The 22,414-nt window shown below is 37.1% G+C and overlaps 1 protein-coding gene across 1 annotated transcript in view; it reads left to right on the top strand.

Annotated features, from left to right (window-relative positions):
• Positions 1 to 22,414, top strand: part of STAP1 (signal transducing adaptor family member 1) — a 40,000-nt gene that overhangs the window by 1,981 nt on the left and 15,605 nt on the right. Inside the window, 3 exon segments of the mRNA XM_036852238.1 lie at positions 7,123 to 7,194; positions 17,955 to 18,068; positions 20,156 to 20,212. Coding sequence (XP_036708133.1) covers positions 7,123 to 7,194; positions 17,955 to 18,068; positions 20,156 to 20,212 — 243 coding nt within the window.

Genomic DNA, 22,414 nt, shown 5'->3' with positions numbered 1-22,414 from the left:
GCCACAGTGATAATTAGAGTGCTGGAAAACAGAAGCAATGAGAAAAAGCTAAGGAAAAATAGTCAGGTTTCTAGGCAAGTGGTAACAAAGTACCAGGGAACCTTTGAAAGGGAGGTGAGCCAAGAGTATCAAGAATGTCACCTTTCGATCTGAGGGACAGGAGGAAGTTGGGAGCCTCTACAGAATATTAAGTGAGGTCTCTGCTGAAGGAATTCAAGCTAGAAAAAATATAACTGAGGAGTAACATGTTCTATAAGGAGATTACATGCTGAGAGGTGTTTCTTAGCTATTTTTGTGACAGGGACACTTTTAAGAATTAAGGTGCTTTGCCCCCAGGAAAATGTTCCAATATACACCATTTTAAATGCAATTCCAAGAGGTCCATGGATCCCAGGTCAAGACCCATTAAAAGCACGTAATCTTTATGGAAAAAATGTGGGAAGATTTACTTAACCCACAGTACTAGAATTCTGGATGATTAGGAAGATTTACTAGATAATAAAAGCTATTCAGTGCTACAGTGAGATACCAATGGCATCGCAGTTCTTACAAATGGGGAAAATTCTCAGTTTTCTGGAACTATTTGAACTAAGAGAGCATTTGGGCAACATCTCACAGTCTTCAAACTGTGATGTGCTATAATTAAAAACACTGTATATAATATGTCTTCTAATTATCCTGAACACAGAATATGATCATCATAATAGCATCAAAATAACATTTCTCTGACTAGTCCTCTAACTGCCACTAATTCATCTAGAAAAATTTTAGGGTTCAGTTGTGCTCTCAAACAGTTCTCTATGCTAGTAATCTCCAAATTTTTAAAGTAACACACTCTTTTCAAGAAAACATTTTTGAACACAGATCTCTAAGAAGATTAATTTATTTAGAAATTATATGTATGTACTCCTGTACTACTAGTCCAAACAAATTACTCACTATATGCAGAAAGGGAATTAAGAAAGATGAAATATAATTAGACATTCTAAAAGTTTCTTCCCCAGAGGGATCATCTTGCATGCCTCCGAGGTTTAAGTGCCCCACTTTGGAGACCACTATATAACATCCTTCTTTAAGCAAAGGCACTTTATTCACTCACAAGAAAAAAAAATGGGAGCTTTTTATTGGGGACAGGGGCTGGAGAGGAACTTAACTGGATTTGCACTGTAACCCAGTTTTACTAGTTACATCAAAGAGAAAGAGCCCTGGGAGCCAGGAGATATTAAGTATCAGTCCTACTTTAGAACTTGGGCAAGTCCTTCAGAACTTTTCATCTGTTTCCTGTTTTGTAAAATGGGTAATTACTCTCTTGCATAACTGAACGGGTTGCTGTGATGATCAAACAGACTCTATTAAAATGGGTATATTTTCTTGAGGTGTTGCCATATGGAAGACATGCTAGGTTCTTAATGTCCTATCAGTCTGATCCTTACAGTAATTCTTCTGGGTAGAAATTATTTTATCTACTTCAAGTATTTTATCTACTTCAATGAGTGCATTGTTGCTCACAGAGTTTAAGCTCGAGGTGCCTCACCATTACGGGGCCTAACTTGGATTTTATTGCAAAGCACTTGACATCATGCTGCCTTTCAAACTAAAGTTCTAATTCCATTTGGTGATGGGTTTCTAAAGGTTGGGGATGTCTAATCACTAGATTCTTTATCACATTGAGCTCAACAGTAAGCTCAGTAGACTTTCAAAAACATTTGTTTAATTGAATGAAAATGAGATAGTGACCTTAAACTCTACATACAAGGTCATCTAACGATTATGAAGCTTAGCGAGAAATTCAAGAGGCCTATGTCGGTACCTTTTTTTACTTCAGCAATTGAATGCAAATGATTGCTTAAAAATAAGAAATTTTGTGTTCAGTGTATTTAATCCAAAAATCTGCCCTTCAAAATTAATTTTTAAAATAGGTATGTATCTCTGTAGATATAAATATATACCTAGATGTTGGTCATTGAGATTGATATTGATAGATGACTCCGATTATACCGGTTTTCAGGAGCGCTTATCAGAAACTAAATCAAGCCTGTGACCCGCAGGTCTCTGCGTACTAAATATAAGTTTGATCTGTCCTTGGGTTTGTGGCTCTGGTTCGTGTCCACAGGGTCTACTGACATTTGTAATCTTCCTTTTCCTCCAGGCTGCCTTTTCTTCAACTCAGTGCCTTTATACTTGCTTCTTCCCCCATTTAATAAACCCTCCTTAATCCTTTCTATGAATATATATGTTTGTTTACCAGTAATGCTCCCATTTTTCCCTCATTAACTCTAGGCAATTCATACTATTCGCTCATGGCTGAACACGTCTGTAATTTTTCACAGGAGCACAGATGCATGTCTGCATGTACATAAAGAGCAAATGCAATAAACCTTGACTGCTATTAGTGATTTTAGTTTTCTATCTTGTGGCAGGTTAATACTAATGAGGCTAATTAAGAAGATGAACAGGGTGGTAGACTTTGCAGGCTTTTCTCTTGTTTTCTTTTCCTCTAAGAATCATAGAATCTCGGGTTTGGACTTTATCTTAGACGCCATACTTCAATAAAACTACACAACCCGTGACTAAGTTCTCGAACCAATACGCCTACATTCCAATCTCCTCCCCACTCTCCCTCACTCCCATCCTAGTTCCAAAATACTGTATAATCTTGACTTCCTCCTTGCATTGAGAGACTTACCATTAGAGAAGGATGTGAAAGCCTTTAAAAGAGAGAGATGATTTTTTAAAAGCTCCAAGATAAAATTGAATTGTTTTGGGCTTCCCTGGTGGCGCAGTGGTTGACAATCTGCCTGCCAATGCAGGGCACACGGGTTCGAGCCCTGGTCTGGGAAGATCCCACATACCGTGGAGCAACTAGGCCCGTGAGCCACAGTTACTGAGCCTGCGCGTCTGGAGCCTGTGCTCCGCAACAAGAGAGGCCGCGACAGTGAGAGGCCCGCGCACTGCGATGAAGAGTGGCCCCCACTTGCCCCAACTAGAGAAAGCCCTCGCACAGAAACGAAGACCCAACACAGCCATAAATAAATAAATTTAAAAAAAAAAATTGAATTGTTTTATTATTTCATCTCAAGTCAATTCTCAGAAAGTTCAAGTACTTTTCAACAGAGTGACTATACACTTTCATGGTTTTTATAGAACACCTGCCTAATCATAGTATAGGTTAGCAACTTTTTCAAGCCAAATTTCTCAATGCAGTTTTCTATCTTTTTACTTAAGACAATATGAAAGGGTGATTTTATATAGGAATGACAATGGATTTCATTATTCTAGTTTACAAAATATCTTCTCCTACTTGTACATAATCCCATTGAAAGAGATCTATTTTAGAGATTTTTAGTGGGCATCACCTTCACACACACATACAAATTACCATGTGGAAAGAGTATTATTATATGGATAATAAAATATGCGAAGTACCTGTTAATAATGTGAGTGATGAGGTAATGCTTCCCCACCGCCACTGGCCAATATTGATGGAACCCTTGCTATGTCCCAGGTCCTATGTGCTTTACATACATCATTATTCCATTCAATCCTTCAACAACTCTGAGGATTTGCTACTTATATAGTAAGAGGCTGGTTTCCCTACTTCCATTCTTGGTGCCTTAACACTGAACTCTCACACAGGAGACACATAATAATTATTATTATTATTACAATTCAGTGGTTTTTAATATAGTCACAAAGCTGTGCAACCATCACCACTATCTAGTTCTAGAACATTGAAAATGTTTAAGTTTAATGTTTTAAGTTTTAAGTTTAATGTTTAAGTTTCTGAAAAGAAACGCCGTTAGCTGTTACTCCCAGTTTCCCTACCCTGTACATTTTTTATACCCATTTGTTGGGATTTTTCCTCCCCCAAGTTTGAAAGCAAGTGAAAATTAAGACACAGGAATCACACAAATGAAGATCAATTCATTACTTTCATTATTAATAAAATCTATTGATAGTAGTTTAGATTTAAGGCCAAAACTGTGCTGACACTTTACCCCAGATTTAGGTAGGCTTGACCTACCGTGAGTCACTGACGCAGTTTGAGAGTCACAGCCTGCCTCTTGGAGGCCCTTTGCCACATGGCAGGGAACAGAGCAGAACACCCACTCTGTCCTGGCAGGCTGCTGAGAGAGGACAAGAAGGCGTTGAGTTGAGCTTCCTGCCTCGCAGACTTACCTCTTAGATATTCAGTCCTACCCTCTGCAGAGGCGGTAGTTCTCTCTAGCAGCACCCTGCAGGATAGATTGGAGGGAGAAAGAAAGTAGTGGAGAGACCAGGCAAAGGGCTATTTCAATGCCATTAACATTTTGTATCCTATGTGAAAATAAGGAAAGAAAAGACTTCTGCTGGGGCTGAAATTAAGGTTTGTTCCCTTGCCTTATTGAACTGCTTGACTCAGAGATGTGTCAAGTATATACTGGCATCTGGATTTCAGACAAAAGGAAGAATCTCTTTGCCCAGTTTTACAATTGCTTCTTTGGGGACCATCTGTTGGCTGATCCTTCAATCCTATGCCCTTTTGAATTGTTCTCTTCTTTGGTAATCCATTTTTGATTCAGGAGGCATCAGCATGTTCGTTACGTTACATTATAGCCAGTTCTCTGTTGGGAGGTAGAATGAAGTGGAAAGATCACAGGGCTTGGACAGAGAAACTGTGCTCCAAGTTCCAACTCTACCCCTGAGGTAGACTGCTGCAGGACTACTATCAGTTTGTTCAAGTCTCACTATATACACTCCCCTTGGAAATGTGACTTTTCTGCTCCTGCCATAAAGAGGCTGAGTCTGTTTTTCTGCTCCTTGAATCTGGACTGGGTCATGCTTTGGTAAATGTGACAAAAGCAGAAGATTAGACAGTACTTGCACATTGGGTTTTGCCCTCTCTTACCCCTGAGCATTCTTCTGCTAGCATGTGAACAAGTCTAGGCCAGCTGACTGGAAGATGAGACTGCATGGAGTGTGATTCCAGTTGTCTCAGTAGAGTGGTTTCCAACACCAACAACCACTTCTCTGATTCTCTGGACATCAACTAGGCATTCAACACTTCAGTTCAATTCTGATACTAACTACCTACCCAAATTTAGTGCAGACCCCACAGCTTAATTAAGAGCTGAGTCCCACGAGACTACCCCCTACTTCAGTCACTAGACACAAGTCCCAGATCTCCTGTCCTTCTGACTGACTGGTGATAAATCAGGGGTTCCCATGACCCTCTCCCAAGATTTCATAATTTACTAGAATGGCTCGCAGAACTCAGGAAAACACTTTGCTTACATTTACTGGTAAGGGATACAAATGAACAGCCAGATGAAGAGGGCAAGGTCTGGAAGGATCCCAAGCACGGGTGCTACTGTCTTTGTGGAGATGGGGTACACCACCCTTTTGGCATGTGGAAACTTATCAAATCTTGTTGTTCAAGAGTTTTTACAAAGCATAATCTCCAGGCCCACCTCCTCCTTCCTGGAGGTTGGTAGGTAGGGCTGAAAGTTCCAACCCTCTTAATCATCTGTTCTTTTGGTGACCAGACCCATCCTGAAGATATCTAGGGGTCCCATCCTAAGTTACCTCATTAGTAAAAATTCAGGTATGATGTAAAAGGGTTCACTATGAATAACAAAAGCACTCCTATTACTTAGGAAATTCCAAGTGTTTTAGGATCTCTATGCCAGGAACTAGGAGACAAAGACTAAATATATTTCTTGTTATACCACACCCAGTCATTCTGCATTCCCAGCTAATACCCCAAGCAAGTGAATGAGAGTACCCTAGACCATTAAGTCACAGCCAAGTATACCCAGATCCAAAGAATCATCCGCCAGCCACAGAATGAGGAGAAATATAAAATGCTTGCTGTTTTAGTCCACTAAGTTTTAGGGTGGCTTGTAATACAGCAAAAGCTAATATAGCACCTTATTAGCCATGAAGACAAAGGGAGAAAATAGTTCTATTAAGAACATGAGAAAGATGGTTGCTGTAATTCAGAATGAATTTAATCTTGAACTTCCTGAGAGCCAAGGAAAATAAAAGAAAGATGGGTTATAGAGTTCCCATTATTTGAGAAAATAAGTATATAAATTCTAAAGAGGTGACAAACATTTTGGTGGTTAAAAAAAGAATAAGTGATATGTCATTATCAAAGAGACACAAAATACCATAACATATGAGTGTCTTCACATTTATAAGCAAAAGAAAAAATTTCTTCACCTGATTTTCTTACATTAACCCTCAATATAAATCAAGATAATCCAACATGTTGTGAAAATTCAGCTTATTAAACCCTAAAGGAAGGAATGTTCAACAAGTCTATGAAACTGACTGGAATTTTTAAAAACACACTTTTGCAAAGAACTGGGTATGAAGGTAAGTCTTCAGATATGAAGGATTTTTTTTTTTTATGTTTTAACCACACCCCCTTGCCATTCTTTTGTAATACAGCCAATCTTCATAAAATGTAAGTTCTTATCTAAATAGACTTTCACTTGATTGAGTCTTACTAGGTTATTTAAATATTTTAAACTTAAAAAATTATATTTCTATAGAACTCATAATAATGTGAACATATTAATTATGAAATGTTCAGCACATGAATGAAATTTGAATTCAAAGTTCAGCTTTGATTGTGTTATTTTTATCATTAGCAATTGCTCATATTTCCTTGATCTATATAAATATATTCTATTTATTGAACCTAAACTATGAGCCATGTACTATTCTAAGTGATTTATGTGTATTAATTCATTCAATCTTTTCAACTGTCTTGGAAGGTAGATATTAAATGCTTGTCCCAACCTGGCCCCTTATATGGCCCCTCTTACAGGTGCAAGTTTCCACTGAAAGTGCACAAAAAGTCAAGCATCTTAAATCAATGAGGAAAGTTTTGGAAAATAATTTGCTTAAACACAAATCAAATTACATCCCTACCACACACCTCATACTAAAATTTGTGAAGGATTTAACCAGGAATTAAATGTAAAATTAAGCGATAAAAAAGTAGGTGATTTATCCCAGGAGAAAGAAGAATATTATATCACACAGCAATTAAGAAAGTTACAGAGGGAAATATCAATAGGAAAATAGTTGAATATACATAATGAAATGATGCTTACAATTTCTTTCCCGCAGGATTATAAACATTACTGGACAGAGCTGAGAGGAACTACACTTTTCTTTTATACTGATAAAAAAAGTACAACAGTAAGTAAACGTGTTCAGCTGATTTAATTTTTTCCCGATAAACACTTGTCATATAGTTTATTATTCACTTCTGTCTTCCGAAAGTAAAGATATTCCAGTACAACCAATTTAAATAAGAACATTTATATCTGTGAGGGCTATCAATTACAAGACCTATGGTAAAATTTCCTGGGAAACTCAGAAGGTGTTAACTGATACCCGAAATCTCATAACATACAATATGTCACAATTTAATTTTTCTAGAAAGTACAAACATACTTCATGAGATAAGACTTCTAAGAGTTCAAGCATGAGAATAACAATAAAGAAATTCTGAGATTATTTATTTGTATTAATTTTAAATGATTGATATTTCACTTTAACCACAAAAAAAAATGAAAATGGTGTATTTCATTTTTTCCACAAATAAAATGTAGCATTTTAGTAGCAAATGCATGTCTACCTTGGAATGCTATGCTTATGAGATTTTATGATCCAGTAATTTGTTTAAATATAAACATTTCAGACCATGGATGTAGTAGCCCACACTGCTTAGAACATTGTTATTACATGACCAGATCTAATGAAAGATACAGAAAAAGAGCCTGTGTGATGTATTCTACCTGGAGGTATTTCAGCACCATTAGTGGTAAACTAACCAGAGGTCATTTAAAAAACCAAACAGAAAACAAACTTAAAATGGTCATCTTTGAGGTCAAGGGTTCAAGATGGCGGAGTAGAAGGACGACTCCCTCTTCCGAGAGCATGGGAATCACAACTAACTGCTGAACTATCATCAACAGGAAGACACTGGAACTCACCAAAAAAGATACCCCACATCCAAAGACAAAGGAGAAGCCACAATGAGATGGTAGGAGGGGCGCAATCACAATAAAATCAAATCCCATAACTGTTGGGTGGGTGACTCACAAACTGGAGAACACTTATACCACAGAAGTCCACCCACTGGAGTGAAGGTTCTGAGCCCCACGTCAGGCTTCCCAACCTGGGGGTCCGGCAACAGGAGGAGGCATTCCTTAGAGAATCAGACTTTGAAGACTAGCAGGATTTGACTGCAGGACTTCGACAGGACTGGGGGAAACAGAGACTCCACTCTTGGAGGGCACACACAAAGTGGTGTGCGCATCGGGACCCAGGGGAAGGAGCAGTGACCCCAGGGGAGACTGAACCAGACCTACCTGCTAGTGTTGGAGGGTCTCCTGCAGAGGCGGGGGGTGGCTGTATCTCACCGTGAGGACAAGGACACTGGCAGCAGAAGTTCTGGGAAGTACTCCTTGGCGTGAGCCCTCCCAGAGTCTGCCATTAGCCCCACCAAAGAGCCTGGGTAGGCTCCAGTGTTGGGTCGCCTCAGGTCAAACATTTCAGACCATGGATGTAGTAGCCCACACTACTGTGTGGCTAATACCCCCTTGCTTGGGGTATTAGCTGGGAATGCAGAATGACTGGGTGTGGTATAACCAACAAAGAGGGGACCCAGCCCCACCCATCAGCAGACAAGTGGATTAAAGTTTTACTGAGCTCTGCCCACCAGAGCAACAGCCAGCTCTACCCACCACCAGTCCCTCCCATCAGGAAACTTGCACAAGCCTCTTAGATAGCCTCAACCAGAGGGCAGACAGCAGAAGCAGGAAGACCTACAATCCTGCAGCCTGTGGAACAAAAAACACATTCACAGAAAGATAGACAAGATGAAAAGGCAGAGGCCTATGTACCAGATGAAGGAACAAGATAAAACCTCAGAAAAACAACTAAATGAAGTGGAGATAGGCAACCTTCCAGAAAAAGAATTCAGAATAATGATAGTGAAGATGATCCAGGACCTCGGAAAAAGAATGGAGGCAAAGATCGAGAAGATGCAAGAAATGTTTTAAAAAGACCAAGAAGAATTAAAGAACAAACAGAGATGAACAATACAATAACTGAAACAAAAAATACACTAGAAGGAATCAATAGCAGAATAACTGAGGCAGAAGAACGGATAAGTGACCTGGAAGACAGCATAGTGGAATTCACTGCTGCAGAACAGAATAAAGAAAAAAGAATGAAAAGAAATGAAGACAGCCTAAGAGACCTCTGAGACAACACTAAATGCAACAACATTCGCATTATAGGGGTCCCAGAAGGAGAAGAGAGAGAGAAAGGACCCGAGAAAATATTTGAAGAGATTACAGTTGAAAAATTCCCCAACATGGGAAAGGAAATAGGCACCCAAGTCCAGGAAGCACAGAGAGTCCCATATAGGATAAACCCAAGGAGAAACAAGCCGAGACACATAGCAATCAAATTGACAAAAATTAAAGGCAAAGAAAAATTATTAAAAGCAACAAAGGGAAAATGACAACATACAACAGAACTCCCATAAGGTTAACAGCTGATCTCTCAGAAGAAACTCTATGAGCCAGAAGGGAGTGGCATGACATATTTAAAGTGATGAAAGGGAATAAACTACAACCAAGATTACTCTAGCCAGCAAGGATCTCATTCAGATTTGATGGAGAAATCAAAAGCTTTACAGACAAGCAAAAGCTAAGAGAATTCAGCACCACCAAACAAGCTCTACAACAAATGCTAAAGGAACTTCTTTAAGTGGAAAACACAAGGGAAGAAAAGGACCTACAAAAACAAACCCAAAACAATTAAGAAAATGGTCATAGGAACATACATATCGATAATTACCTTAAACGTGAATGGATTAAATGCTCCAACCAAAAGATACAGGCTCTCTGAATGGATACATAAACAAAACCCATATATATGCTGTCTACAAGAGACCCACTTCAGACCTAGGGACACATACAGACTGAAAGTGAGGGGATGGAAAAAGATATTCCATGAAAATTGAAATCAAAAGAAAGCTGGAGTAGCAATACTCGTATCAGATAAAATAGACTTTAAAATAAAGAATGTTACAAGAGACAAGGAAGGACACTACATAATGATCAAGGGATCAATCCAAGAAGAAGATATAACAATTATAAATATATATGCACCCAACATAGGAGCACCTCAATACATAAGGCAACTGCTAACAGCTGTAAGAAAGGAAATCGACAGTAACACAATAATAGTGGGGGATTTTAACACCTCACTTACACCAATGGGCAGATCATCCAAACAGAAAATTAATAAGGAAACACAAGCTTTAAATGACACAATAGACCAGATAGATTTAATTGATATTTATAGAATATTCCATTCAAAAAGATCAGATTACACTTTCTTCTCAAATGCACACAGAACATTCTGCAGGATAGATCACATCTTAGATCACAAATCAAGCCTCAGTAAATTTAAGAAAATGAAATCATATCAAGCATCTTTTCTGACCACAATGCTCTTCTCAAACTCTTCCAAAAAATTGCAGAGGAAGGAACACTCCCAAATTCATTCTATGAGGCCACCATCACCCTGATACCAAAACCAGAAAAAGATACTACAAAAAAAGAAAACTACAGACCAATATCACCAATGAATATAGATTCAAAAATCCTCAACAGAATACTAGCAAACAGAATCCAACAGCACATTAAAAGGATCATATACCATGAGAAGTGGGATTTATCCCACGGATGCAACGATTCTTCAATATATGCAAATCAATCAATGTGATACACCATATTAACAAATTGAAGAAGGAAAACCATATGATCATCTCAATAGACGCAGAAAAAGCTTTTGACAAAATTCAACACCCATTTATGATAAAAACTCTCCAGAAAGTGGACATAGAGGGAACCTACCTCAACATAATAAAGGCCATATACGACAAACCCACAGCAAACATCATTCTCAATGGTGAAAAACTGAAAGCATTTCCTCTGAGATCAGGAACAAGACAAGGATGTCCACTCTCACCACTATTATTCAACATAGTTTTGGAAGTCCTAGCCACAGAAATCAGAGAAGAAAAATAAATAAAAGGGATCCAAATTGGAAAAGAAGATGTAAAACTGTCACTGTTTGCAGATGGCATGATACTATACATAGAGAATCCTAAAGAGGCCACCAGAAAACTACTAGAGCTAATCAATGAATTTGGTAAAGTTGCAGGATACAAAAGTAAGGCACAGAAATCTCTTGCAGTCCTATACACTAACAACGAAAGATCAGAAAGAGAAATTAAGGAAACAATCCCATTCAGCATTGCAACAAAAAGAATAAAATACCTAGGAATAAACCTACCTAAGGAGGCAAAAGACCTGTACACAGAAAAGTATAAGACACTGATGAAAGAAATTAAAGATGATACCAACAGATGGAGAGATATACCTAGGTATAAACCTACCTAAGGAGGCAAAAGACCTGTATGCAGAAAAGTATAAGACACTGATGAAAGAAATTAAAGATGATACCAACAGATGGAGAGATATACCATGTTCTTGGATTGGAAGAATCAATATTGTGAAAATGACTATACCACACAAAGCATTCTACAGATTCAATGCCATCCCTATGAAACTACCAATGGCATTTTTCACAGAACGAGAAGAAAAAATTTCACAATTTGTACGGAGACACAAATGACCCCAAATAGCCAAAGCAGTCTTGAGGGAAAAAAGCGGAGGTGGAGGAATCAGACTCCCTGAGTTCAGACTTTACTACAAAGCTACAGTAATCACGACAGTATGGTACTGGCACAGAAACAGAAATATAGATCAATGGAACAGGATAGAAAGCCCAGAGATAAACCCATGCACCTATGGTCAACTAATCTATGACAAAGGAGGCAAGGATATACAATGGAGAAAAGACAGTCTCTTCAATAAGTGGTGCTGGGAGAACTGGACAGCTACATGTAAAAGAATGACATTAGAACACTCCCTAACACCATACACAAAAATAAACTCAAAATGGATTAGAGACCTAAATGTAAGACTGGACACTATAAAACTCTTAGAGGAAAACATAGGAAGAACACTCTTTGACATAAATCACAGCAAGATCTTTTGGATCCACCTCTTAGAGTAATGAAAATAAAAACAAAAATAAACAAATGGGACCTAATGAAACTTCAAAGCTTTTGCACAGCAAAGGAAACTACAAACAAGACAAAAAGACAACCCTCAGAATGGGAGAAATATTTGCAAATGAATCAACGGACAAAGGCTTAATCTCCAAAATATATAAACAGCTCATGCAGCTCAACATTAAAAAAACAAACAACCCAATCCAAAAATGTGCAGAAGACGTATATAGACATTTCTCCAAAGAAGACATACAGATGGCCAAGAAGTACATGAAAAGCTGCTCAACATCACTAATTATTAGAGAAATGGAAATCAGAACTACAATGAGGTATCACCTCACACCAGTTAGAATGGGCATCACCAGAAAATCTACAAACAACAAATGCTGGATAGGGTGTGGAGAAAAGGGAACCCTCTTGCACTGTTGGTCGGAATGTAAACTGATACAGCCACTATGGAGAACAGTATGGAGGTTCCTTAAAAAACTAAAAATAGAATTACCATATGACCCAGCAATCCCACTACTGGGCATATACCCAGAGAAAACCATAATTCCAAAAGACACATGCACCCCAATGTTCACTGCAGCACTATTTACAATAGCCAGGAGATGGAAGCAACCTAAATGCCCATCAACAGACGAATGGGTAAAGAAGATTTGGTACATATATACAGAGGAATATTACTCAGCCATAAAAAGGAACGAAATTGGGTCATTTGTAGAGACGTGGATGGATCTAGAGACTTCATACAGAGTGAAGTAAGTCAGAAAAAGAAAACAAATATCGTATATTAACACATATATATGGAATCTGGAAAAATGGTACAGATGAACCTGTTTGCAGGGCAGAAATTGAGACACAGACGTAGAGGACAAACGTATGGACACCAAGGGGGGAAAGTGGGGGGGGATGGTGGTGTGATGAATTGGGAGATAAGGACTGACATGTATACACTAATATGTATAAAATGGATAACTAGTAAGAAACTGCTGTATAAAAAAATAAATAAAATTCAAAAAAATAAACTAAAAAACAAAAACAAAAAACAACAAAAAAAGAAAGTAAATGACAGCCTAAATTGCCAACTGTAAGCAGTTATCTGACTTCATTTCTTCAAGGCCTCTGACAATTTCTGGCCTCATCTCCTGCCATTTCCCACTTGAGCATAATGCTTTTACCCATTCCTCTATTACATCAGACTCTTGCCTGAAGATGGACTTCCCATTTGCTTTTCTTTAGGCCTGGAAGGCTCTCCTCTCTTCAATACCATCTTCTGAGAGAGGGCTTCACTTTTCACCCACTGTAAGTTAGGTTTCTGCAACCCTTTCTTACCAGTTACTATCTCTCTCTCTATTCTGTCATGCTTTTGGAAAATTACCTTCTGATATTTTCGCTCAATTCAGCATTAATATTTTTTTGCTTTATCTCCACTCTACTAAAATAATAACCTAATCTGGGTTCTTTACCTTCAATCTTTCTTATGCTTAATTCATCTTACAGCTAGAATGCACTGATCCCAACACCTTGTTTGGCCATGTCATTCCCCCATTCTCCTACCAAAATATGTCACCCCAATATTTGATAAACACCCCATGCCTAGAAGATAAAAGTCTGTAGCCTTTTGTTCAAGGTCACCCTGTACAGCCTCTACCTACAGCCCTAAACCATAACTTCTACTACTCCTTTAGAAGGAATGCTCTGCCTCATGGAATAAAAAATCATGTTTACATACATTCCTGCCTGTTCAGTTCAGTTTCACATCATTTCTCTTGTGTGTTTCATTCTCTCATTCACCCTTCTACACTTCTAAATCTTTGTTCTTTATTTCAGGCCTACGTCAAGTTCTAGCACTTCAGTGAACACTTCTCCAACTCCTACAGAATTTAATGACCATTCCCTTTTTCTTCATACTTATTCAGATCTAAGCAGAGTTTTATGTTCCTGACTATGAATTTAAAATAGTCTTACAAATTGTTGCATGAAAGAAATGTCTTATAAGTACTGTTTATGTTTGATATAATAAAGTTGCAAAATAAAAAGCCAGGAAAAAAATGGTCATCTTTCACCAGATCTCTGGGTAGACAAGATTATATAAAGGTGTTTTCAAATACCATAAAATAAATTTTAACATAATTAACTTCTCTGTTGTGTCCCTAGCTTCCCACTGATGTCAGTGAAAATACAAAAGACCCTGGCCTAAACCTTGTATAATACACATATGTGAGAGAGTTAATAGTTACTATTCACCTACTACATGGCAAGGGAGGTACAACTTAGTGATTGGGAGCCTGGTCCTTAGGTAGACTACCTGGATTTTTGTCCTGGCCCTGCCACTGTTCACTGTGCCATTTTGGGATCTTGGGCTATTTACCTAACCTCTCTGTGTCTCAGTGTATCAGTTAGGGTACTGGTAGGAAACAGATGACCTCTCAAATTAGGTAATTTGAAGACAGTTTAGTGAAGATATTATATTCAAAGCAGTGGACAGGATGTAGGAAAACCACAAAGGATAGTACAGAACCCTGAGGCTTTGTAACAGTGCCCCATTACCATACCTAGGAGTAAAGGAAAGAGAGGGAGAATAGTGGGAGAGCTGTGTGAAGATGACTGCCTTGAAAAGAGTATGATCTTTGACAGAGGAAGCAATTGCATAGAGTAATAAATACCTGACCTCACTCTCCTCGCTCTTCTGATCTCCTGCCAGTGTTCACCAGCGGTCCAACCCAACAGAAGTCAGAGGTTAAGGAAGCCCTTCATGTTGTCCATATAGTTCCCACTCCTGGTGCACAGTGTTGGATGGTGAAGGGATAAAAGTGAATCTAGAGGAGCAAATATCAATAAAAGATCTCCAACACAATCAGTTTCAAAAAAAAATTAGGATGAAAACAGTAGCCCATCTCATAAACTTATCAAAAAGATTAAATGCAATAGTAAGTAAAAGGACTTAAGATTGAGTCTAAAGACTTAAGAGAGCAGCTGGCACATAGTAAGCATTTAAGCATTTTACACGTATTATCTCATTTAATTCTCACAACATCCCTGCAGAGTGGGTACTATTTTAATGCCTACTTTATAGATGAGAATAGTCAAGTTTAAGATTAAAAAATTGTACAAGATCAGAAAGCTAATGATCTTGTTCCTGAGCCAGCATTCTTAACCACTACGTCATGAAGAGACTGTTACAACAAAATGCTGTGGAATTGCCCATCTACCAATTTTGTTAAAAGAGGATGCAGACTTTGGGGGAATTTTTTTCGGTGATAGTCTTAGGAGAAAGCACAGGGATGGAACAAGCAACAACTGTAGATACTTAGCCTATAAGTAGGGAAGAATTTAAAGCTGTCTTTAAACATTTGAAAGGCTGTCAGGAGGTCATGTGAAAGAGTCACTGAATTTGTTTAGTGTTATTCCAGGGGAAGGGGACTAGGACCATGGATGGAAATTGCCTGGAGAAAAACTGTAGCTTTAAGACAAGAGAGATCTTGCCACAGGCACAGCTGTATAGGATGTATGAGTTCCATGTTGTTCGAGATGTTCCAGCATAGGCTGGATGACTGCATGCAGGAGTACCCCGGGGGGAGATTCAGGCATCAGAGGGCAGCTAGATTAGGCAGATGACTTTTAAGGCTCTTTCAATACTACAATTAAAACTAAAAAGATATGACTTCCTTTCTTCTAATCAACAGATCAGCTTACAGCACTCTAATTCCACCATTTCTTCCTCTGTTGCTTCCTCCTTTAGCTTGATCTAGACAAGTTATCAAAAAAAGATCCCTGTGTAATTTAAAATTTTGTCCTCCTTCCCTTATACTTCCCCTTCCATTTTTAATTGCTCTTTGTTCATTGAAAATAAATAGGTCAACCCAAACTTACCCTCAACCCCATCAATATAAGAATAGCTCTGGAAAAAAATGTGCTATTTTTACACCTTACCTTATTCATAAAACTAGAATAAGCACACTTATAAGAATACAGTAAAATAAGTTGTATTGGGCATAACAGAGAGAGGAAAATAAAAGGAGATTAAAAAGAAGTCAACAATGAGGCTGATTTAGCAAAAAATTATACCATTAAAAACTCTACTATACTTAGAGTTGGTCCTAATCTTTCTAATACTGCAGAGCAAGTCTGGTCAGTTGTATGCAGATCAGTTCATATAGACCAACTGCTCAGAAGAAATATTTTTATTATACTGGAATAAGATAGAAATTTCCTAATAGGATCCTCATAACCAGTAGCATGTGGTACATGCTGAACAATGGCTTTCTAGAAAAAATTTATGTATGTATATATATATTATATATATATATTACAAATATTACTGATATAAAGAATGTGTAGTACACAGTTAAAAAAATAAAATACACAATACTCTTTACTGTAACTTCCATAAAGGCAATTGATTCTCATAGAATACTTTCACTGATTTTTCTGAACCTGTATCCGTAGCCAACTATGATTTGACAAACTGAGTTGTTTTCCAATCTGCTGTTTCCCTAATAACTTTATTGACATTAAATATCATATTTGACATGAATGTTGGCCAATGTTTTTGTTTACATTAACGAGTAAGAGGAAAGTAAAGCAACAATTATGTATGTTGGAACGTCACCCATTTGTCAATGACATGAACAACTTCTCTGTTAAATGAGATAATGATTTTTGAATTAGGAAAGAATATTTTGTCATTTTTTGTTCTGTTTATGATGAAAAAGCTTCAGACACAGCAAACTTTAAAATTTCACCTGCATTGCCACATAGCACAGGGAGATCAACTCGGTGCTTTGTGACCACCTAGAGGGGTGGGGTAGGGAGGGTGGGAGGGAGACACAAGAGGGAGGGAATATGGGGATATATGTATACGTATAGCTGATTCACTTTGTTATACAGCAGAAACTAACACACCATTGTAAAGCAATTATACTCCAATAAAGATGTTAAAAAAAAAAAATTTCACCTGCATTATTGACATTTTCCCCTTCACTTTCTGAAGTCTAGACCAGAGGCCAGCAAGCTGTGGCTCTTGAGCCAAATTTAGCCTGTGGCCTGATCTGGTACAGTATATGAGCTAAGAATATTTTTTACATTTTTAAAGTGTTAAAAACAAACAAACAAGCAAGAATTTGCAACAAAGACTGTATGTGGTCCACAAAGCCTAAAACATTTACTATCTAGCCTTTGTAGAAGAAGTTTGATGACCCTTTGGACAATTAACAAAACAATAAATCAACTTGTAATTTATAGGATTTGCCAATTTCCATGATGTAAAAACTCCCACCATGACCAATTTCAACCTATCAGTGTTACCTCACTGTACATGGAGTTGGAAAGAAAGGAACAGCAGCACACCATCACAGTATATATACAGCATTTTCACCACACAGAAATGAAGATGTAAATAAACACAAGAGCATAGAGAATGCTATGTAGTAATATAACCAGAAAATGATGTTTTGAATTTTAATTCCCTTTGTTGTTAATATAATTTATTTAATTGTATGTTCATATAATTTAATTTTTAATAATGGCTATGTTTAACAAGTGGCTTGCAAAATTCCTGAAAATTTCTCAATTGACTTTTGCAAAATATGAGCCAGTCAAGCCCACCACCATGTAATACATTTCCCAGTGCCCTCTGGGTTGGGAAGGGGTGCCATGTCCACCTGAAAAGCAGAATATCATGCCAAGTACAAATAAGTTGAAAGGAAGATATTATGTATTTTCCTTCCTGCTAGAACTAATATATATTACCCATGAAATAATTTAATGAGATTTTCCTTTACCTTTTCAGTATGTTGACAAGTTAGACATAATAGACCTCACATGCCTTACTGACCAGAATTCAACTGAAAAGAATTGTGCAAAATTCACCCTTGTTTTGCCAAAAGAGGAAGTGCAATTGAAGGTGAGTGAAGAGAAGAAATTAGTCTGAAACTAGTCGTGGTTATAAATAGCGTTCACCTCTTCAAAGCCTAGTGGCTGAGGTAAAAAGGAATTATAAGAGGAGTGCCAAGTCTTATATTTTGTTAATATTTCTTGCCTTTTGCCAAGAGCCATGGTTTTCTAAATAGGGATTTAAAAGGGCACGTTCACTGTTTAGTATCCAAGCACATTGAAACCGTATACTTCTGTCCTCTGACAAAGTCAGAGATCCATCCCACCTGGTGTTTTTAGAAAGTTGTTTTTGAATTGGCATCCAAGAACTTGGCATTCACTGAGTTCCCAGATGATTCTGAGACATGTCCAACATGATATATGTTTGGAACCACTGAATTAGACAAACTCATATTTCACAAATTGAGAGACATTCTGTAAAGCAATTGGCCTATGCTCATCAAAAATACCAGCGTAAGAAAAGACAAAGAAAGACTGGACACCTGCTCCCATTTATGGAGACTATGGGGTCAAGACAACTGAATGCAATGTGTGATCCTGGACTGAATACTGGATCAGAAAACAAAACAAAACAAAAGCTTTAAAGAACAATTAGAAAATTTGAATAAGAATTGTATATTAGATATACACAATTTGTGAAATATGGAATTAATCTCAAAAAACGCTAAATTCCACACAGGCAGAGATCTGTTTGTTAAACTCACCACTGTATACCCAGCACCTATATAGGAAAAGATTTTTTTCTTGGATTGGCATTGAAAGTGAGCCAAGGAAAGTCAACCAACAACTACAACATAAAGAGAATAACTTGCAACTGAATAAGATATAGTTGGATTTAACCTTGAAAGCAGTGGTCATAAAGCTTTAGTGTACTAGGAATCACTTGTAGGTAGGAAATATAAGGCCCCATCCCCAAACCTGGGCCTCTGAATCTGCGTTTTAAGCAAGCTCCCTGGATGATTCCGATGTGGTGGTTTAGAGCACAGGATTGGAATCAAATGCCTAGATTTGAACTCTGGCTGTTTTGTTTGTTAGTATGTAATTGTAGACAACTTACTTAACCTCTTTATTGACTTGGTGTCTTCATCCAGAAGTAAGTCTTTACTCAGATGTAACCCTCTTACTGAGGCCTACATGGACCACTTTATTAAAATTGCAACTCTTTTCCCCTCCCCAAACCGTTAATGGCATTCCCAATCTCTATTAACCCTGCTCTACATTTTCTCATTTATTTCCATCTGACACTATAACATTTACTCACTATTATGTTTATTATTTATTGCCCCTTGCTAGACCCTAAACCCTATGAGAATAAGGATTTTTGTTTTATTCTCTGACGTAAACCAGCACATAGAATAGTGCCCAGAACTTAAAGACACTCAATGAGTATCTGCTAAATGAATAAATCTATAAAATGAAATTTTAAAAAGAGTACTTTTTGCAAAAATGTCATGATTAAATCAGCTAATATATGTGAAGCACTTAGAACAGTGCCACTTGTAAGCACTTAATAAATGTTGGCTGTATTAGTAATATTTAGAGCTAAGAATTGGAAGTTTTTAAGGTAACTTACTAACTACTAAGGTAATGGGAAGTAACTACATTGGTCCTACCTGGTTGCCTCAAACTTAAAGCCAGTTAGTGTTAAATACCAATGGGGGGAGTAACCATGAACTGACATACTAAAGAAATAAGTGTGCTAACATTTAAATTTTTTCGAGCTAAGTAAATATGTAAAATTTTACTTGTTTAATAAGCAAACAGATTAAAGCTATGTACTTCCTACAAAAGAAAATATTATTGAAATATTTCATAACAAATACACATTAATAATTCTAAGCATAAAGAAAAATGAATTATTTCTTCCTTTTAACTGTAAGTGGTTTAAAAAATACAATTGACTTTTTAAAACAATGTGCTTCAATAGAAGAATATGCATTTTGTCAATCTTGCCGGGTTTTGACGGCTTACACTATTTCGAGACTTATAAAACAATCATATGAAATTCTAAAGTTATTTGAAGTTAATAAAAGTATTAATGTTCATAGTCATTCATGTCTTTTTTTTGTCTTTATCTGTTTTTGTCTACATCTTTAGACAGAGAACACAGAAAGTGGGGCAGAATGGAGAGGCTTCATTCTCACAATAACAGAGGTAGGAAGGACATTATTTTTTATTGATTCACTCATTCAACAAATATTTACTGCCTGAACACTTACTATGAACCATGCTGAGTGAAGGGGGTTGAAGTTATAGCAGTTGAAAAGGACAGATATAAACCCTTATACTTACTCATGAAATTTATATTTTTATTGGGTGAATGAAAAGGAGAAAGAAAATAAACAAGAAAACAAATAAGATAATTTAAAATTGTGATAATTGTTTTGAAGAAAATCAACAGGGTAATGATTCTAGCTAGTCAATAACAGGTGGTCAGGGAGACCTACTTTTTGGTTTCATCCTTTAGACGCAGTGGTCTTTTGTGTATTCTGATATTTGTAGCTTACAGAGCATCTTATAAAAGCTTTCCAATTCCTTTTTTATTCATTTGATACATATTTATAAAATGCTGAGATGGATTTTATGAATAACATAGACAATATAACAGGAAGAGACCATCAAAATGAAGTCAGCTTTCAACATTTGTTTAGTGAGTCTTAAGACAAAGGGATGCTTATCTGTTCAACTCTGTGGCATCTTACCTGAGACAAATCGTAAGATCTACTTACTAACAGTTATAGTTAACTGTTGCAGCAAGATAACTACCATTATTTTAAATAAAACTACTGTAGCAACTGTCTAATAAACATGAGGTGCTTTGATAACCAGCTCCCTAAGGAGCACCATGTTTTCTAATACTCTTAGAGGACATGAAAACTTCCTATGTTTGTTAGGGACAGTTAAATACAGACTTTATCCAAAGCTAGTTTCTAAGTAAAGGCTTTGCATTCACATGAAATAAGGACTGCACTTTACCAAGATGATGGATGCTGGTTCTTTCTCTCAGCCAAAAACAAGTAAAAGTTGGAGGGTCAACTACCATGTAGGAAAGTCATAGGAAGGTAGAAGAGTGGGCCCGTTAGAGATGTGAAAGGCATATTGACTGAAGGGGAGGGAGAAACGCATTCCCTCCCTCTGTTGTGGAAAGGCATTGTTGTGTGTTTGGCCTGGCACTTCTTACACTGGGATACAGATATACCAAGTGTATGTGATTAGGTGTCAAGGAATACACTAAAACCACCGGAAAAAACTTGGGGTGCATCTTCCTAGAACACTAATTATACTTGACATTTTGGCCAAAAAGATTTGTTCTTAGTTTTTTCCTTGAGGTAAGGATAAAAAGCATTATTTTTTAAATTAAAATGTACATAGATATGGTACAGAATTAAAATAAAATTCATGTGAATTATCAAAAGATAACAATTTGCTTCTAATGTTGTGCTCTATAAATATTGTCTTTTACTACGTTCCCAGATCACTCTGTATATACATTCATACCATGCTGTTGTTAGGGCAACTTTAGTAGAAGTTTGAGAAGCACAGGCTATAGTTCAAAGTGCAGAGACATTGCTTTTGAATTAATTAAACTGGAGTTTGAGTCCTGGTTCCACAACTTTCTAGCTATGTGACTCTGGACTAGTTATTTAATCTTTCTGAGCCTGTTTTTTACATTTGTAAAGTAGGGATAACAATACCTATCTTGTAGCATTGCTGTGAGGATTTGCAATAGCATAATGCTTGGGACATAATAGGTAACTAATAAGGAACAGCTGCTTCATTAGTTTTTCCTCATTCTATTATTTTTTTCAGGATTGGTATATAAGGGAAATAGACTTACTGATTATTAGTTATGCAGAAGGATAGTCTCAAATTTCATATATATACACACATGTGATAAAATATAAACAATAATAGGAATTAATAAGATAATGTGTAAATAGAAAATGAAGTTCTAGAGTTTTCTTCCCAGACTCCAAAGGACTTTCTTATACACCCCCTGGAAAGCATGCACCCCACTCTGGAGATCAAGATGATATTCAGACACAGCTGCCTCAAAATATAGGCTAGGTTGTGTCACATGAAGAAAAATATTCTACCATTTAGATTATAACTTCTAAGAGTACATAGCTGGTCATAATGAAGTCTAAATTAGGGGTATAAATATAGATCAGGAGAATATAGGTGACTCAATCCAAACACATTTCTAGAAGAGATTTTTTAAAAACTTGATAGAGCAGTATCATAATCCTAATGTGTGAGTGAAAATTCAAAATACAAACACAAACACACGAAAATATAGACCTCTCATTGCTGATTCTCAGTCATCTAACGGATAGTTCCATCTCGACCCCATGT

This window comes from Balaenoptera musculus, chromosome 5, assembly GCF_009873245.2.
Source record: "Balaenoptera musculus isolate JJ_BM4_2016_0621 chromosome 5, mBalMus1.pri.v3, whole genome shotgun sequence".
NCBI lineage: Eukaryota > Metazoa > Chordata > Mammalia > Artiodactyla > Balaenopteridae > Balaenoptera > Balaenoptera musculus.
Note: the sequence above shows the minus strand (reverse complement) of the source record. Positions and strands in the feature narration are given on the sequence as shown.